This window comes from Gavialis gangeticus, unplaced genomic scaffold, assembly GCF_001723915.1.
Source record: "Gavialis gangeticus isolate Ggan-Ray unplaced genomic scaffold, GavGan_comp1, whole genome shotgun sequence".
In the NCBI taxonomy this organism is placed as follows: domain Eukaryota; kingdom Metazoa; phylum Chordata; order Crocodylia; family Gavialidae; genus Gavialis; species Gavialis gangeticus.
Window position 1 is genome coordinate 48,854,627 of NW_017728992.1, and position 17,177 is coordinate 48,871,803.

General features: G+C 41.0%; 1 protein-coding gene across 3 annotated transcripts in view; it reads left to right on the forward strand.

Annotated features, from left to right (window-relative positions):
• CDYL (chromodomain Y-like) overlaps positions 1-17,177 on the forward strand; it is a 190,220-nt gene that overhangs the window by 89,865 nt on the left and 83,178 nt on the right. For all 3 annotated transcript variants that reach the window (XM_019522072.1, XM_019522062.1, XM_019522080.1), the window contains one exon: positions 2,613-3,279. In XM_019522072.1, coding sequence (XP_019377617.1) covers positions 2,613-3,279 — 667 coding nt within the window. The remainder of the gene's footprint in view (positions 1-2,612; positions 3,280-17,177) is intronic.

The following is a 17,177-nucleotide window of genomic DNA, read 5'->3' on the forward strand; positions in this document are numbered from 1 at the left end:
GGAGTCAATGATGACTCCAAGATCCTTTTCCGCCTCCGTGCTGACAAGAGGGGAGTTCCCTAACCTGTAGGTATGGTGCCGGTTGTTCCTCCCCAGGTGCATCACCTTGCACTTGTCTGTGTTGAAACCCATCCTATTCTCATCCGCCCACCCTTGTAACCTGTCTAGGTCCGATTGTAGCCTGCTTCTTCCTTCTAGTGTGCCCACGTCCCCCCCACATCTTAGTGTCATCAGCAAATGTTTTATAGTTTTAAAAAATATTGTTAGAGGTTTTGTGGCACTAGTGGGTTGGATTTATTATGAAGATTTGTCTTTAGAGAATATAAAATACTTTCCCAGTATCTGTAGTTCATCTTTTCCGAGGTTTGTGTTTTGATCTTTGTGTTATATGAGCAAGACAGAAATTGGAAAAGCAAAACAGAGTTGTTATCACTATCTTCTTTGACAGTACAATAGCAGGTGTTACCTTTTTCTTTTTTAGGGTTTATTTTAACATTTTTATTTTAAACTGACAAGTGCTTTACAGTCTAGTCTTAAGTTTTTGTTGATTTATTCTTTTGCATCTGTATGGTAAACTTTTATTCACTTTCTTTGAATCAGCATTTTTATTAAGATGTTTTTCACACGGTATTTTTAGGAAATGCAAGTGGCTTTGTTTAATCTGCTATATATACCTATTTTTCATCAGTCCAATAAGTACATAAACAGTAATCTAATTGGACATAATATCTTTTAAAAATTCCAATTATTCTTAGTCTAGCCATTGGACACCAGTTAAATCTTTAACACCAGTTAAATATTTTGGCAGCTGATTTTTTTTTTAAATTTTTTTTCCATAACTTGTGTACATGTGTTGAAATAATAGAACTGTATTCTTGAATAATAAAGCAATATTTGTAAAGGGGGCTCTGATAAAAAGGTTCTCCTAGCTTTAAATTTATGTGGTTACAGAGAATCCTAATGATTGGATACTAAAGCAGACTTCCTGGGCTCTACCACAGAGACTTGGTACATGCATATTTACAGCTGATGCAGCTAAAATATTAATGTAATTCAAATGAAACATATTTTAAAGATTAAAAAGCATTTGCAGTCCAAATATGCTATAGTTTAATGCCACTTTAAATATATGATTTCAGAACTTGGAGATGCCTTTTAACCAGATGTGTTGATTCTAGAAGTACGATTTCTCTCATAATACTCACTCTTATACTATGCCTTCAGTCCTTTTACACCATGCTTAACAGTGCTGCTGTACATTAGGCAGTTGGCAGAACTCTAGGTAAATGTTTGCTGCATGGCATCGCCTTGCTTATGATAGCCACAGCATCAGGTTTAGGACCTGGAGGTGTAAAGGAAGAGACTTTTTAGAATGAGGAGAATATGGAAAGGGGGAGGAGAGCAACAGCAGCTTCAAGGTTGAAATGGGGTCGTGGGGAACATTAGTGGGGATCATCCGAAGTTCAGGAGTAAGTGGAATGAAGAGGCTGATGATCTCTGAGCAGTTCTTGCACTTCCTCTAAAAATATGATCCCTAAGTTCCCAGTTTTGCAGATACCTCGAGCACAGTGATGTGCTCAAGAATAGATAAAAAGTTTGACTCCAGCCAGGATCAGGCTCAGCCCTCCTGATTTGCAGTTCTTTACCTTCACTAAAAGCATAGCTGTGTTCCTGAGTTTGTTTGCAAATTCATTTATTAGATTTGTATGCTGCACTTTTCAAGAAGATGACTTAAAAAAGATAACATACAGGGCAGCTTACAGTACAACACAAAAACAGAATAAAATATTAAACTAAGAAAGTATAATCAAGCAACTTCCCCTGCCTTCCTCAGTTTCCCCTCTCTCCCCACCCCACCCCCCAAAAAAATCCAAAGTAAACCACTGACTCCACCCCTCCTGGTCCCTTTCCTCTGATCTAGGAGTGTGCCAATGTGCAACCCAACCTTGCTGCCCATCTACTGCTTTCACATAGACTCCCCACCCCAATATCCCCTTGGTAAATTTGGGAATAGTTTACCACAAGCCAAAAATTCACCTGTTCCATCCTAAATAAAATACTTGAACTAAGGATGTCAAACTCACCTGGCCCCACAGGCCAGAATATGACTGGGGCTCTCCTCATTGGCTGGGTCAGGATGCATCCCACCCTAAAAATTCATGGCCTCTCTGGGATCCTCTCATGCCAGATGACACAGCTTCATGGGCCATATGTTTGATCTCCAAATAATATTAAAAAATCTGCAAGGTATATAACATGTACATATTATTTATTCATTTGAAGGATTAAAATAATTCAAGTTAGTATCAAAATTTCACTGGGCCTGGGATTTTGCCCATATTATCAACTGAGATGCATTATATTGAGCTTATACTCTCAAAATATTTGTTGGAGGATATTTTTGGTATTCTACGATCATTTGGAAGTAGTGTTATGAAATGTAGTAAACTGTATTACTGGTCATAAATGTAAGAGCACAACCACACTGTTGAATTGTAACAGTCTTTTTAATTTACTTTCCTATAAAAGTGTTTCCTGTGTAGTTGTTTTCTGTATGTTTTTTGCTCTTTACATACCCAGCCATGCGTAACTTTTTATTTTCCTTTCAACAGGTAGAGAAAATTGTTGACAAGAGAAAAAACAAGAAGGGAAAAACAGAATATTTAGTACGATGGAAAGGATACGACAGCGAAGATGACACCTGGGAACCAGAACAGCACCTTGTGAATTGTGAGGAATATATACATGAATTTAATAGACGCCACAACGAAAAGCAAAAGGAAAGCACATTAACCCGGACAAATAGGACCTCTCCTAATAATGCCAGAAAACAAATATCTAGGTCTACCAATAGTTCTTTTTCAAAGACATCTCCTAAATCTTTGGTGATTGGTAAAGACCATGAGTCAAAAAATAATCAATTGTTCACTGCCACACAGAAGTTTCGGAAAAACAATTCACCATCTCTTTCTGGCAGGAAAAATATGGACCTTGCAAAATCAGGTATCAAAATCCTTGTGCCCAAAAGTCCCATTAAGAGCAGGACAGCAGTTGATGGCTTTCAGAATGACAGCCCTGATAAATTGGACCACATAGAGCAGGATCAAGAAGACTCTGTAGCACCAGAAGTAGCAGCAGAAAAACCAGTGGGAGCTTTATTAGGACCTGGTGCAGAGCGTGCTAGGATGGGGAGCCGGCCAAGGATACATCCACTAGTGCCACAGCTACCAGTGCCAGTAACAGCCACAATTGCATCAGCATTAACAATAAATGGAAAAGGTAAGTTTAGAAGTTAACTGTCTACATGGATTATATGTTAAGTTGGGCTCGCTCTCTTTTTTTTTTTTTTTTTTTTTTTTTTAAATTCACGTGCAAACAGTTATTCATTCAGCCGACCTGTTTTACCCATATTAAACCAAATCTAAAGAGTTTCACAACTCCTTTATTTTTAAATAGCTATGAATGAAAAAGCCTTTTAGAATGTTTCCAGCTTTTACAGGCAGTCCTCAGATTTATGACATAATTGGTTCCTGAAAACCACGTCTTAAGTCGAAACGTTCTAACTCAGAACTAATTTGCCCATAGGAAACAATGTTATAAATGGGGGATTGGTTCCTGAACCAAGGCCCGATACCCTATTTTCACCAAAAATAACTCAGAATTTTGTACCCAAACAATTATAGATGAGTAATATAACTACTTTAATGTATTTATATTGTAAATAGCAATCATATTGATTTGGAAGGACTTCTTTGAGGAGACTTTGCTGGATGTTTTGAAGGGCTCTTGGTTGGACTTTTTGAAGGGTTCTTGGCTGGAGTCTTCTCAGGAGACTTGGCTGCAGGTTTTTCTGGAGTCTTGTCTGCTTTCTTAAAGAAAGTGTCCAAGGAAGTTTGGACAGATGTTCTTCAGGGAGATGGGTGATGCAGCAAACTTGTTCGCTGGCATGGCTTGGCGTCAGATCAAGTGTTGTAAAGTTGAAACTGATGTCAGAAGGTTGAAACAGTGTGTCAGTTTATAAACACTGTAAGTGCGAAACGTTGTAAGTCCAGGACTGCCTGTACTTTTTTTGCTGAGATCCATTGACAATTTGTGTTTTCAGAATCAGCATAAGATACATCTGTGTTTGACTTAACATTCAGTGTGCCATTCCCAAAGATTACACCATTGCTTTTGAATTGCTTTAATTTTTTCTAAATAGGTTAAAGACTCAAATTTGTCATGAATGCTAGGAATATAAATGATGGGAATAGACATGTGATTTTAATAGGGATTCTTTACTGTGGTTTACATTCTATTTTGCCTAACTGTTGTTTGGAATGAACCCAGGAGAATTATGTTTTAAGAATAACATTCTTGTGTTTTGTGCCTATGCAAATTTGAGTCAATTGGGCAGATGAAAATGCTTGCTTTCTGGACTGAATTCAGTCTTGCCTTTTCTTTTCATAGTTTATCAATATGTGTCTGTATATCTCATTTTATATTTAAGACTCCATTTAGATATAAGGCCAAACTTCTTCTAATATCTCAGTTAGTTTTGCAAAATTGTACTACCGAAAAAAGCTGCTTCTCTTTTTGCAACTGAGCCCTCTGTTTAAATCTCCCCTGTTCACTGTTTTGCTCCTGAAGATCTTTGATTTCTTAGCAAGGCAAACATCCCAAACAATTATAAACATGTTCGTACCGTTGTGTACAATCATATTCTTACGACTGTATTTTTAGGACTCAAATTTCAAAAGAGTAATAGTGCATCTCCAAACAGAATGTGAAGTCAGAATATGGACAGGAGACAAAAATGTTTAAAATCCAAATCAGGATTACCAAAAAGTGCAGTTACAGGCACAGCATATGGGCACAAAATGTGTGTGAGGTCTCTGCAGCTGTCAGTGCCCGGTGCCTTGATTTTTATTCAAATTTTCAGAAAACCTGGCCACAGCAAGAGTGGTTGGAAGGAGATGGGCAATGAGGAACCCACTCTGGGATCTCCAGTGTCAGGTCATAGATCAGCCATTATACTGCAGATGAGCTAGGTAACCATGGTAATGCACATATTGGTGCCAGGAATATCTTTTCATGGGCATGGACAGAGGAGGAACATAAACCTCACAGGACACAAATAGGAGCTGGAGAAAAACTCAGGATATGCCAGTATATAGAACTGATGTCCAGGGGCTTTGTGATGGATGCTATGTGAGGCTAAAGTATGTGCATTGTTGGTATCTGCAGACAGAGGACAGTGTCCTATCTTCAGCATGGTCACCTCCTACCTTTCAGAGCAAGGAGCAGGATCAACAAAGATCCCAGTAAGGCAAAATCACTGGCTACAAATGGCAAAAGTGTCTAGCATTCAGATCTCAGAGGTGGTAGCATAGGCCATATGACAGACAGTATAGCACCGTAAGTATAAATGGGGAGATAAATGAATGGAATTGTGAGGAAAGGAAATCAAGGACTCTTTTTTGTGGAGGAAGAGGGCATGTCAGATTTGCTTAGTTGTAGGTTTCCTTATCTCATTTCCTCAACTGCTGTCCTCTGGTTCAGCCTTTTTAAGACAGCTAGCCAGAAAACCAATACACTACCATGTCAGCACAAAGCCACCTCATGACTGTCATGATCATGGCAGTGCATGACTTGTATCTCCTTTATCTCTCTTCACAGGGGAAAATATATAGGACCAACAAAAATCCCACAGATGGATACAACAGTGTTTTAAAACAGACTTATTATTGGAGCTGGTCTGGAATCTTTCATCAGTCTTTTTGTCAGAAAAGACAAATCCATCAAACCGAAAATGGTTGTCAGAGGAGTAGGGTTGGAATGGTGTTGTACCCATGAGGGTCCAAGAAATGTCTGAGAAGCAAGGATTTTTGTGTGATATCTTTTATTGGGCCAGCTGTATAATTGGGAGAGCTGTTGGACATGTGCCCTTCCTCAGGTCTGAGGAAAGCAGACACAGACTGAGCTAAATATCAGAGAAAAGACTTCATGAAATGCCGAACAGTCTGCTTGAAGGAATGGAGGAGGTGAACTGGGCGTGAAAAAATGCCATTATGAGTTGCAAGAATTGCAGTAGAACAGGCAGCCTGGGGGGGAGACTGTTCAAGAATGGGGTACTCTTCTGTCATGTCTTTTCTTAATTTTATCTCCAAGGTGATTGAATGTTTTATCTAAAATTGCTGCGTCTCCTCCAGTTTCACCAAGGAAGGCAGGAGGAGTTACTTAGCTAGGAAAAAGGCAGAGCTGAAAGACAGAATTTTGTAGTGGAGAAAGTCAGCCAAGTAATAAGATTTCCAACCAGAGATCTGCAGTGAGAGTAAGAATGACAGGCAACAGAGATTGGGACAAAATGAGGGCTAAAAGTTGGCAAAATGGACCCAGAGTTGGGCAAAAGAATTAGAAGTGGTCAAAACTGATGAACTGGAATTCACAGAAGAGCTGAGAGGCCTGGGCAAATGTCCAGCCGTCACTTCTGAAAGTGGTGAACAACAGAAGTTGTGCTTGTATCAGTGCATTCCCCAGTGAGTTTGGTTTATAGGATTAAGCATGTCCTCTGGCTGAGCATAAGGGAAAGGTACTGTTAAGGAGGGTTCAAATACCTCAGTGGCCTGCTACAACCCCTTAACTGTGGCCACATTGCAGAAGGGTAATGCTTACCTGTGTGGTTTTGTGGTTCCCTCTCAGAGCAGTGAAAACGAGGAAATCATTGACAAAACACATTTCTTCAATTTCCACTAGACTCTTGTTTTCAGGCAGCCAGCAGACCAGCTGGTCTGCTGCTTTCTGCTGCTCCCTAGAGCCATCCATCCTGCCTGTTGTGTAATTAGTATTTGCCCCACACATGACTGAACAGATCCTGTCAATTATCTTGTCCCTTGAGGCCCACATTAACAGTTGGAGTATTTCAAAATGGCAGCCGCACCGCTATGAGGTAAGGTTTTAATGATTGCCGAAAGTATTTTAGATGCAAATTAACCCAGATTTGTTCCTGTAACATAGATGAGCACTTGTGAGGAATGGTTGGTTAAAAAATACTCTTCAGAATGTAGAAAGATCGCAGTTTTCCACAATTTCAGCTGTAGGCCTCTTCTAGCCATTGAGATGGAAATTTAAAAAGTTCTGTAAAATGCAGGCTTTGAACGCCAATTTGTGGTAAAGGCAGCGAGTCCGCACTTTGCTGTAAGACCCTTTTTCCATATACACAACCAGAAACCTGGGAAGCAGAGTCTTTTTGAACAACTCCACAACAAAATGATTGGGCCAGTCAGGGCAGGGTGTGGTACCTTAGAAACCAACCAATTCAGAAAGGTATAAGTTTTTGTAGGCAATAGCCTATGTTATCAGATTCCGTGAATGCCATTCACAGAATCTAACAAAGTAGGCTGTCACCTACAAAAGCTCACGCCTCTCTGAACTAGTTAGTATCTAAGGTATCACCCTGCCATGCTTTCTGCCTGACTTCAGACTAACACAGCTCTATTCATGAATAGCAAGCTTTTTATGCTTATAATCTCTGGGTTGATTCTGTTACTGAATAGTACAAGTTAATTTGTAATACAGATTAAAACTGGTTTTCTTGCATACAGTTAGATAAAATGAACCTAAAAGCATTCAGGGATTGTATGGCTTGCTTCTTCCTGGCCTTGGCTTGAGAAGCATGTGCAGAAACATTTAAGGGTCATTTTTAATGCTGTGCAAATCTGTTACTTCTTGTAATTGAAGTGGTTAGCTCTGTTAATCTGAAGTCAGTCAGAAGGCATGGTAGATATGCACCTTTATAGATTAGAGTGAGAGCATAAGCTTTCATAGATCAAAATTAACTTCATTAGAGGCTTCACATGCTTGCCGTTCCCCTGAAGGTTGAGTACCGTATATTTCAAATAGTGTCCAACAGAAATGTTTTTGAAGTCCAGTGATTTTTTTAATTCTTCAGTACCAATGGCTTTTGAGAGATCCCACCATCTTATTTCCAGCAAGATTTCATTAGCAACAAAATGTCCTTAATGCTAGCTTTAATAACATTCACACACTTATTGTTTTGTGGGGAAAATTTGGAGTCAAAGTATCATACATTAATTATGCTTTATCCACACCAAAGCATAAGTACATATCATGGTAAGCCTATTTCTCGGGAGATGCTGTGTAGTTAAATGTATTGGTTTAAGCAGAAAATATGTAGCAGCTGACTTGAAAATCAAGAACTGCCCTTCCCTTCCCCCATAATTTGTATTATACAAAAACTATTAAATTATGTCACTATTCCAGTGACAACAGTAATTCTACATTACCTGTTTAGCCTATTTAGCTTCTAAAAAAAAAATAAGAAAAAGTTCTTGATAAGGTAGAAATACTTCTATATGCAGAAAATTCCTGTCATCCTGGGGGAAAAAAAACTTAGAAATTATTCAGTTAATTTTACATTAGGTAATAACATTGACTTTATATGCACATTCAAAAGCTAGCTAAAAAAGAATCAAACTGGTCAATATGAATTTACTCCTTTCAGATTCTTTATTATTTTGGGAGGTGTCAAAAAAGGATCAGAATCCTTTTTTTAAAAAAATCTCTTGTATCTCTGTTTAGCAGGAAATGACATGATCATAATGATATTCCAAGACACAAAATCAGTCATTAGATAACTTTTCTTGGAGCTTAAGTAACATTGGCTACATCAGCAATAAAGTGCATTCTTTGCTTTTTCCAAATAATTACTTTTTCTTTTTCCATACACATTTCATCACCCTCCTTCAATTAATGGAGCTGTCAAAATACACAATAACAGTCAAAAGCTGCTTGCTGTAATTGACAGTTCAGAAGTCATCTTCAGTATTTCTTAGGCCCGTTAATATTAAGAGTTTCTCATGCAGATTAAATAATCAGTCTTGCATAGCCTTGTGGGAAAGCAGGAATTTTTCAGCGAGGCAGTGCTATATTCCAGATAGGCAAGACAGCCTAGCAGTCTCGTGGTGTTCCCAGCTATCGTTTTAAAAGCTTTCAAACTAATACGGTCTCTAAATGTGTGTGAAATATTTAATTATCCCCAGATGTTCTGGGCATGTCTGTACCAATAGTTAGGCACCGGACTGAGTTTACGTACAAGATCAAATATCTACCATAAGCAGCTCATCTCCCAGCTGCACTTATGCTTTAGCCTGCAAGTCCTCCCAAAGTCCGAGGTTTGAAGTCGAGGTTTCTGCAGCTTACTTTTCAGGCCCAGCTTCCCTCTTCCAAGGTTGTTTTTTATTTTGCCACATTTTTCCAAAACCATTTGCACCATGGTTACGTCCTCTTTTGGAAATGCTTAGTAATACAAATTACACTTATTCCAGTTACTGGAGATGCCAGAGCTATCACAGCTCAACATCTTGGAAAAATGTGTCTCTTAAGTTTGTTTCATGCTATGCAGAATGGGTTGGATTTTTTCAAGTGATATGAAGTTGAAATGTCTGTTTCAGTAACCAAACTTGATACTTTGAGTTACTGCTGTTTCAGTATGGGTTCTATATGTAGTAAAGGTTGTAGAGGAAAACCTACCCTACCTTAAGTGCTTTAAATGGCTTGCATTAAAGCAGAATCTGTATTTGGGCTTTGAAAAGTAAATAGTGTGCACACAGGTTAATAAAATTTGAGAAAGTATGACAAAGTTATCTTGTAAGCATTTCATATATGTAGTTCAGACAAACTCTAGATGGTATAATATTGTTATAAATAAGTTATTCGTAGCTCAATTTCCTCCTTTAATTGAAAGAAAATACTTCAAAAATATAAAATGAGAGAATATCTTTATAAAGACATATAATATATGCATATTAGATTACATAAATAACTGTACTCAAGCGATTGGTCCAAACTATAACCACAGAGATGAATCTGAGAAGGCAGGGAGTGTTCAAGACTTTCTTGTTCACTGGATGCCTGACTGAACAGTCATTTGAAGTCATTGAAAAGAGTCCTATTGGCTTTGGAGGTGACCCCAAATGTACTGATTGGGGATGTTGTTTCATTCTTTAATAAGTCAAGCAATATGTTCTGCATTATAGTTTCTAGAATGTTTTGTTTTATTTCAGGTCTTATTAGAATTTATATTGAAATGATAATGAATTCAGTCATTAAATATACAGTCTCCTTAATTCATATCTATATATACTTATTATATGTGGATGTATGTACAGTTGATTCATGCATATATTCACTTAGTTTTTCAAAAACGTTATAGTTCCTGAAAACTTTTTACACCTTGTTTTCATTCTGAGGAGACTCTGGAAAAAAAACTTTCATTGCTTTCATAGTTGCATTCTATTGTTCCTTTATTCTCTTCCTACTTTTTATTTTCCCCACCTGATTGTTATGTTGTGAACTGTAATGTTTTAAAATTATTTTGAATTACTTGGTTGAAAGTCACATCTTCAGTCCAAAGTGCACATTGTGTTTTATCTGATTAGTGATTCATTCACTTGAGAAGTGTGTGTGGATATGGAAAATGTTCAATTTTAGTGGTGAAAAATGTCCAATGCTAGAAAAGATTCCAGGTGAGGGAACAGTACAGACTTTGTCTGCAGCCACCTCTACTGCTCCTTGCATCTTCCAGACACTAGGGTGATGCCAGACTGGGGAAGGCATGAACTGTTCTAGTCGTCCTGTTCCCGGCGGGGGCGGGGGCGGCTGGAGCAGCGGAACAAAGCAGCCCCTGCCTGATCCTAATTTCAGGGACTCTGATGAAAGAAGCAAGCAGTTCAGCTCCCGGGGCCCAGCGATCCAAGCAGAGGGAATAACACAGCTTTCTGCATTCTTTTGACACCAAGGACTCCAGAGTGAGAAGCAAATGGGGAGAAGCTGGCAACTGTCTTCCGCTTCTCTCCCCGTCTACATGAGGGGTGGAAACAGCTGCCCTCCCCTGCACCTTCTCCAGCCTGGGAGATCCTGGTCTCTAAAAGTTTTTCCCCTGGCTCCATTCCTTCTGGTCTTCAGGAGTGATTTCTACCTTCCTGTAGATTGAGTTACTTTTTTTCCTGGAGTAGCCATTTTCGCTTTTGGAGAAAAAGCATGAACTTCTGCATACTTTTGGTTTCTGTTGGGAAAACAGTAATTCTCCCACAGAAACTGAATATATGTACATGGCCTCTGGTTGGATCCGTTTTGCTTTCAATAGATACATGAATACTTATAAATGCTTTGGGCACTACCATTTTTATATACATTTGTTCAGCACAAGGGCCTCAACTTGGCTTCCCCCTAAGTGAGACCTCAGTATAAATATTAAGTAGTTCAGGCCTTCATTTTAATTAAATCTTTTTAGATAAAATTGTTGTTTTACATTGCATAATTTTTTCAAACATAATAGAGAATGGAAGAGTATTCTTGCTACCAGTGCATTTAGGAATTAGTTAATCAACAATAAAGTGAAAATTTTTTACTTTGCTTTTTGAGGACTAATGGACTTTATTGTGAGGACCTTTGTCAAGGGTGTGCTGACTTGGAACTGCAGCAAATGTTACTTTAACAATGGACTTAATTATGTTTAATAAGATCCCTGGAAGGTAGCACCTGAGAAGGCAGGTAGGTGGCTGAAGTTTAAAGACGGACCTGTTTTGCTACACCCTGAAGAAGATGAGGGCATATGCATTGCTGGTACTTTACTGTTTTTATCTGACCTTGATTAAAGCATTGATACAAATTATGTTTTTTAAATACATTAAATGAAGTAGGCAAAAAGATTCTGAATTTTCATAAGAGAAAAGGAAATGAGTGGATCGTGTCCAAAGGGTATAATCCTTACCTCACTGAAGTCAGTGGCAAAACCCTGTTGACCAGATACTGCCCCCAACTCTAAGCCTGGGTTCGATTTAATTCGCTGTTCTTCTGGTGTGATGCAGCTGACTTCGTTGATGAACATTAGCTGTGGATCTGACCCCAAGAATCTACATTTTTCTTGACAGTTAAAAAGCTCTCAGTGAAAATCAGCTTTTCACCAGAAAACTAATGGCTTTTAGTTTGCAATAGAAAATGTCTCAAAGGTCACATTGTTACATCTGTATAAATAGTGGAAAAGCTTAGGAAGCATAGAGCAAATTTCAGCAGGTGCTTAGATTCCTTCAATTTTATGTTTTCCTTACCAACAAGCAACATACAAAAGTGAGCCTAATTTGGTAATAGTGCAGAAATAGGAAGATAGGTTTTTCTTCTGTGCCTCTCCTGTTGTGGTAATTAAGGTACTTTACAAAGAGTTTTGGAGAATACAGCAGAAGTCTCCACTATTTAAAGGTACATTGCAAAAATATGAATGGCTTTTAATATCCATGTGTGCTTTGTCCCTGCAACTCTGCACCTACAAGTAACCATCAGCTTTGCTTTTGCTTCTGGCTGTTTCCCATGTAGAAAAACTTGTTTGCCATAGTACTTAAGGATTTAAGATGGTTGTTGTATATACTTGGTAAGGATACTGGCATTATGTTGTAATATTCTCCTAACAAGAAGGAAGGTTAATGCTATTAAGTTAACATAAAAATCTGTTACCTCAGGTCAGCTGGTATCAGGGTGATTTTCTGTTCATGAAAACAATAGCTCTCTAGAGCAGATCAGTTTAATACAAAGAATAAGGGTACAGCTAAATCTTCAATCAACAGAATCACTCCAGAGGGATCCTTTTCTGTCTCTAGCCACCTCTTTTTTTTTTTTTTTTAATAGGAGAAGAAATCATGGTTGAAGTCAGAAAGATGCATCAGATACTCAGGTTTTTCTGTTGTTCTACAAAAACTAGAAATTCTGATTAAAATTTATTGTAGGGCCTGCAGGGGTGCCCACTTGCTTGCCAGTTCCTTCCTAACCCCACTTTACTCCCAGTCACTCAGATGTTACTTGTTGTTGATGGGGAAGGGTGCTTGAGGGGCAGTGGTCACTTTGTGGGGCTGCTCTGTCTCACTTCACTGGCCGCAATTGGAGCCTTTTTGTCTTTTCACAGTACTTCCCTTTTAAGGGGATACAACCTGTTGGTTTCTGAGGCACTTGTCAGGGTCTCCACTGTCACAGCCTTGGCCCCTTTTTCCTCTCTGGCTACACCCTTCACCTGGGCCTGCTACTCAACACCTCAGTCTCTGCGGTTCAGCTTTGTCCTGGTGGTAATCCCCCTTTTTGGGGGTCTACCTGCACCTTGGTAGCCTCTGCCTTATGGCTGAGATCCTTGGTGCTTACTACAAGGGGAATGCACTAAAGCACCCCTGTCTGTGGCTGCCTCAGCCCCTATAGCTACACCTTGGTCCTCCAGTGGATCTAACCAAAATATAAACACCAGTCTCATGGCTATACAATAAAATCCTTCCAGCCCTGGGTTAATACTTCCCTGCAGCCTAGGCATTGCCCTTGGCTTCCTTTTCACAGCTCTCTGACACTGTCTGGACACTGGTTAGTTCATCTCCTGTACATAAGAACTCCTTGCCTGGCAGCATGCAGGGCCAGACTGCCCGTCTCCAACTCAGGGACAGGGTTTATATTCCTCAGCCCAGCCCCCTTCTGGCCACCTGATTGGTCCTGTTGTTTCACTTTTCCCAGTGCCAGGTTCTGCTAATTGCCCTATTAGCTGCCTGATCCCTGGCCTTTACCCACTTGAACCTTCTTAATAACCAGGAGCCAGGTTTCCCTGTTAAGTACAAAGATGCGGTTGAGGTAGGCTATTCTTTAGGAATTTTTTATACTGCAGTCAGTTATCTTAATGCTCAAAATCCAAGAACATACAAAAAGCAAGGTTTACTGAGAATTTGTTCTCCGTGTTGGAACAGGAAAATGATAATTTCTTTGCTGACTCCTTTGGAACATATTCCCAGATAGAAGAGAATGCTGATGAAGTTGAGAGGTGTAGCTCTCATGGGTTCACCCCAAAACAAAGTTGTCTTTGGAGTTCACCATGTGGCATACATGGATATTAGGGCTGTGCAAAGCTTCATATGCTGATTCAGTTTGGAGGAGGTTCAGCCTGATTCAGTGGCTGAATCTCTGAATCCAAATCGAATTAGGAGACCAATAAAAAGATCCAAATCGATTTGGAGAGCTTCAGAGACTTGGGCAGACCCCACTCGCTGCCTCAGGGAGCTGGACTCAGGCTCTGTGCTGGTAAGTAGGGGGTGGTAGCAAGGGGGGCTCTGCCAGGCCTTATCCCCTGCCTGTTTCCCCAGCCCCCCGAGCGCCCCCTGAACCCTACCCACTCTTCCAGCCCCGTGAATGGCTTCCCTGCCCAGTCTCAAATCCCAGTTCTTTAAAAAAAAAAATTTAAAAAACCCTTGCACTCACCAGCTGCTGCAGCAGCCATTGGGGCTTGTGGCAGAACCCCCCCATGCAGTGGCGGGCAGGGGGCATTGCCGCTCCTGCCTGGCTGCAGCTGGTGAATGCTGGGCTTTTTTTTTAAAGAGCCTTGGGGCCCAGCGGGGCAGCCATTGATGGGGCTGAGCGAATGGGTGGGGGATTGGGCCTGTTTGATTTGGAGATTCGGCTGATTCGGCAGTGGCTGAATCTCCGAATCGGAATAAGCCAAATCAGTTCAGCACAGTGATTCAAATCACTGAATCAAATCACTGTCCCCCAAATCCAAAGTGTATGCTAGCCGCTTTGCACAGGCCTAATGGATATTCTCCTGACTTAGATTTATTGTTTTGGTGTTCAGTTTCTGTTTGTAGGTAGGCTGAAGATATGTTCAGCTTTTGTCATTTTTATATGTGTGTGTGTGTGTGCGCGCGCACGTTAGTATTTGATTTTTTTAAAAAGTACTTTTGTGATTATATGATGTAACTAGAACATAAACAAGTAAAACAGTGGAGACCAACCTTTTTGCCCCATGGACTGGATGGCTGTTGCCTGGTCCATCAATGAGCTGGATCCAACCAGGGGGGCAGATATGTGCCAGAGGGGCAACTTGGCCTCACTCTTGCCATGAGGGGGGAGGGAGGGAGCTGCCCTGTGCCCAATCTGGTTACACAGGACTTAAGAATTTGGTAGGGGGGGATGGGTAGCAATATTAATTGCCACTGCTCCCCTGCCACCAGATTTCCTGACCTGTAGGGTGCCCTGTGGGCTGGATGCCACAATTCTGTTGGCTGGATTTGGCCTGAAGGCTGGAGTTTGAGCGCGCTTGAAGTAAAAATGGTAGTGCATACCCAAGGAAGATCCTGTTAGTATGCATCTAGATCAGGCAAGGTGTCATGGGTGGACGTTTGAGAAACAGTAGCCATTCTCATTCCAAGAAGGTAATATTTGCTCCTTGTTTGGGGTGAAACAGTGGCTAAGTGAATTAACCCAAAAGGTTTTGTCTGCAAAGGGGAGTGACATCAGGGGACAGATATACTTCAGTCATATCCCACCTGGTGAAGAGGGAAAACTCAACTCATCTACAGAACAGGGAGAGGTTCAGGAAGCAGGGATGTGCAAAGCTTTGGTCACTAATTCAATTTGGAGGAGATCAGCCCAATTTGGTGGCCAAATCTGAATTGAATCAGGAGATCCATTAATCTCTCTGAATCGATTCAGAGAAATTCAACGATTTGGCCATAAACACAGCTTTATAGATTTTTTTCTATGTACCTCAAGGTCCGGGCGTGTCTTGTGAGCCCTGAGATTGGGGGGGGAGGGGAGGGGTAGGTTCCCTGTGCGCTCAGTGGTGGACCCTAAAGTAGACCAGAAGTACTTCGGGTCCACTTCCAGGTCTGCTGCAGAGCACATGGGGGACCACCCAGCTCAGCAACTGGTGCCTCCTGGGTCTGGGGGGGGGCACCTGTGGTCTCCCTACAGCTGATTGCTGAGGTGGGGGAGGCATGGGGGGTCGCCCCACGTGCTCAGTGGTGGACCCGGAAGTAGACAAGTCCACTTCTAGGTCCAGTGCCAAGTGCGCATGCTCCCGTGGGATGCTCCAACTGGCCCACTCACGAGCCGTGCCTGGTACCTAGAGGTACGTAGAAAAAGCATACAAGGCTGTGTTTATGACCGAATTGCTGATTCTCCGAATCGGAATAGAATCTTCCGATTCAGCCAAATTGAACCAGGACAGTGATCCAAATCATTGAATCACTGTCCCCCGAATCAGGCCAAATCTGAATTGAGTACTGCCCATTTTGCACACCCCTATCAGGAAGGGACATTTTGTGGTCCTGACCTCTGAGCTGGTAAGATTTGATGCCTCTGAACGTGGGGAATCCATCTAGGGTTCTGCTCGGACAAGCTGAGGGAATTTGTGAGCTGGCAAAACACTAGCTAAGAAAAATGATTTGCAGGGAAATTGCTGGTTACAAGGAATTACTCTGAAGGGTGCGTCTTATTACAGAAGCAGGGTAAGATCTTGTATTTTTGATCTTTTTCTTTTTTTTTTTTTTCCCTCTTCTTTGTCTCAAACTATAGGTACTTTTTGCCTGTGTGCTTTCTCTCTTCTGTAATAAAACCTTTTCATTGTTTTTGCCTTACTGATTGTCTGTGGCAAGTGTGATCACTAGGAATCATGGTTTTCTCTGTTTAAATCAGAAAATTTTGTATTTTTTAAAAAATCCCCAAAATCTGTTTTGTTTTTTGTATTGTTTTTTCCATGATTAAAATGAAGTGCCACTATATATATAGGGATCAGGTGAATACAATGTTTTATTGATATATTTACAATTTTAAAGCAGTTTAGAAGCCTACCAGTGCCTCAAATCATCATAATAAAATAAATTGTAAATACCTATATATTTTGGCATTTGATTTTGGATGTTTTTATTATAGAAAATCAGAGCTCCCCCTGCCCCCTTAGCTCACCAGGATGTGGGTCCAGCTGCAGCTGTGTCCCTTATCCTCCCTTCCCCCCCTCCCCCTGCTGCTTTGTGGCCTTGAGTAGCCCTGATATGCCAGTGCCCTGCCCCAGCCCTGCCAGTGCCCTTTAATCCGAACCCATGGTTCTCAACCCCACCATCTGTTCTTATCAGTGCTCCTCAGTAACAACCTCCAGCCCACCCCCCCATCCCTGCTGATGCCCCACACTCCTGACCCATAGTCCTTCCCCTGGCCATGCTGGTTCCCCCTGGTCTCGACCCAGAGCCCCCTGGCCCTGCCAGTGCCCCTCACTCCCAGACAACAGCCCCTCCCCAGCCCCACTGGTGCCCCTCATTCCTGACCTGCAGCCTCCTGCCCCCTTCTCAGCCCTGCTGCTCTCTACCCTGCCCAACCTGGCCCTG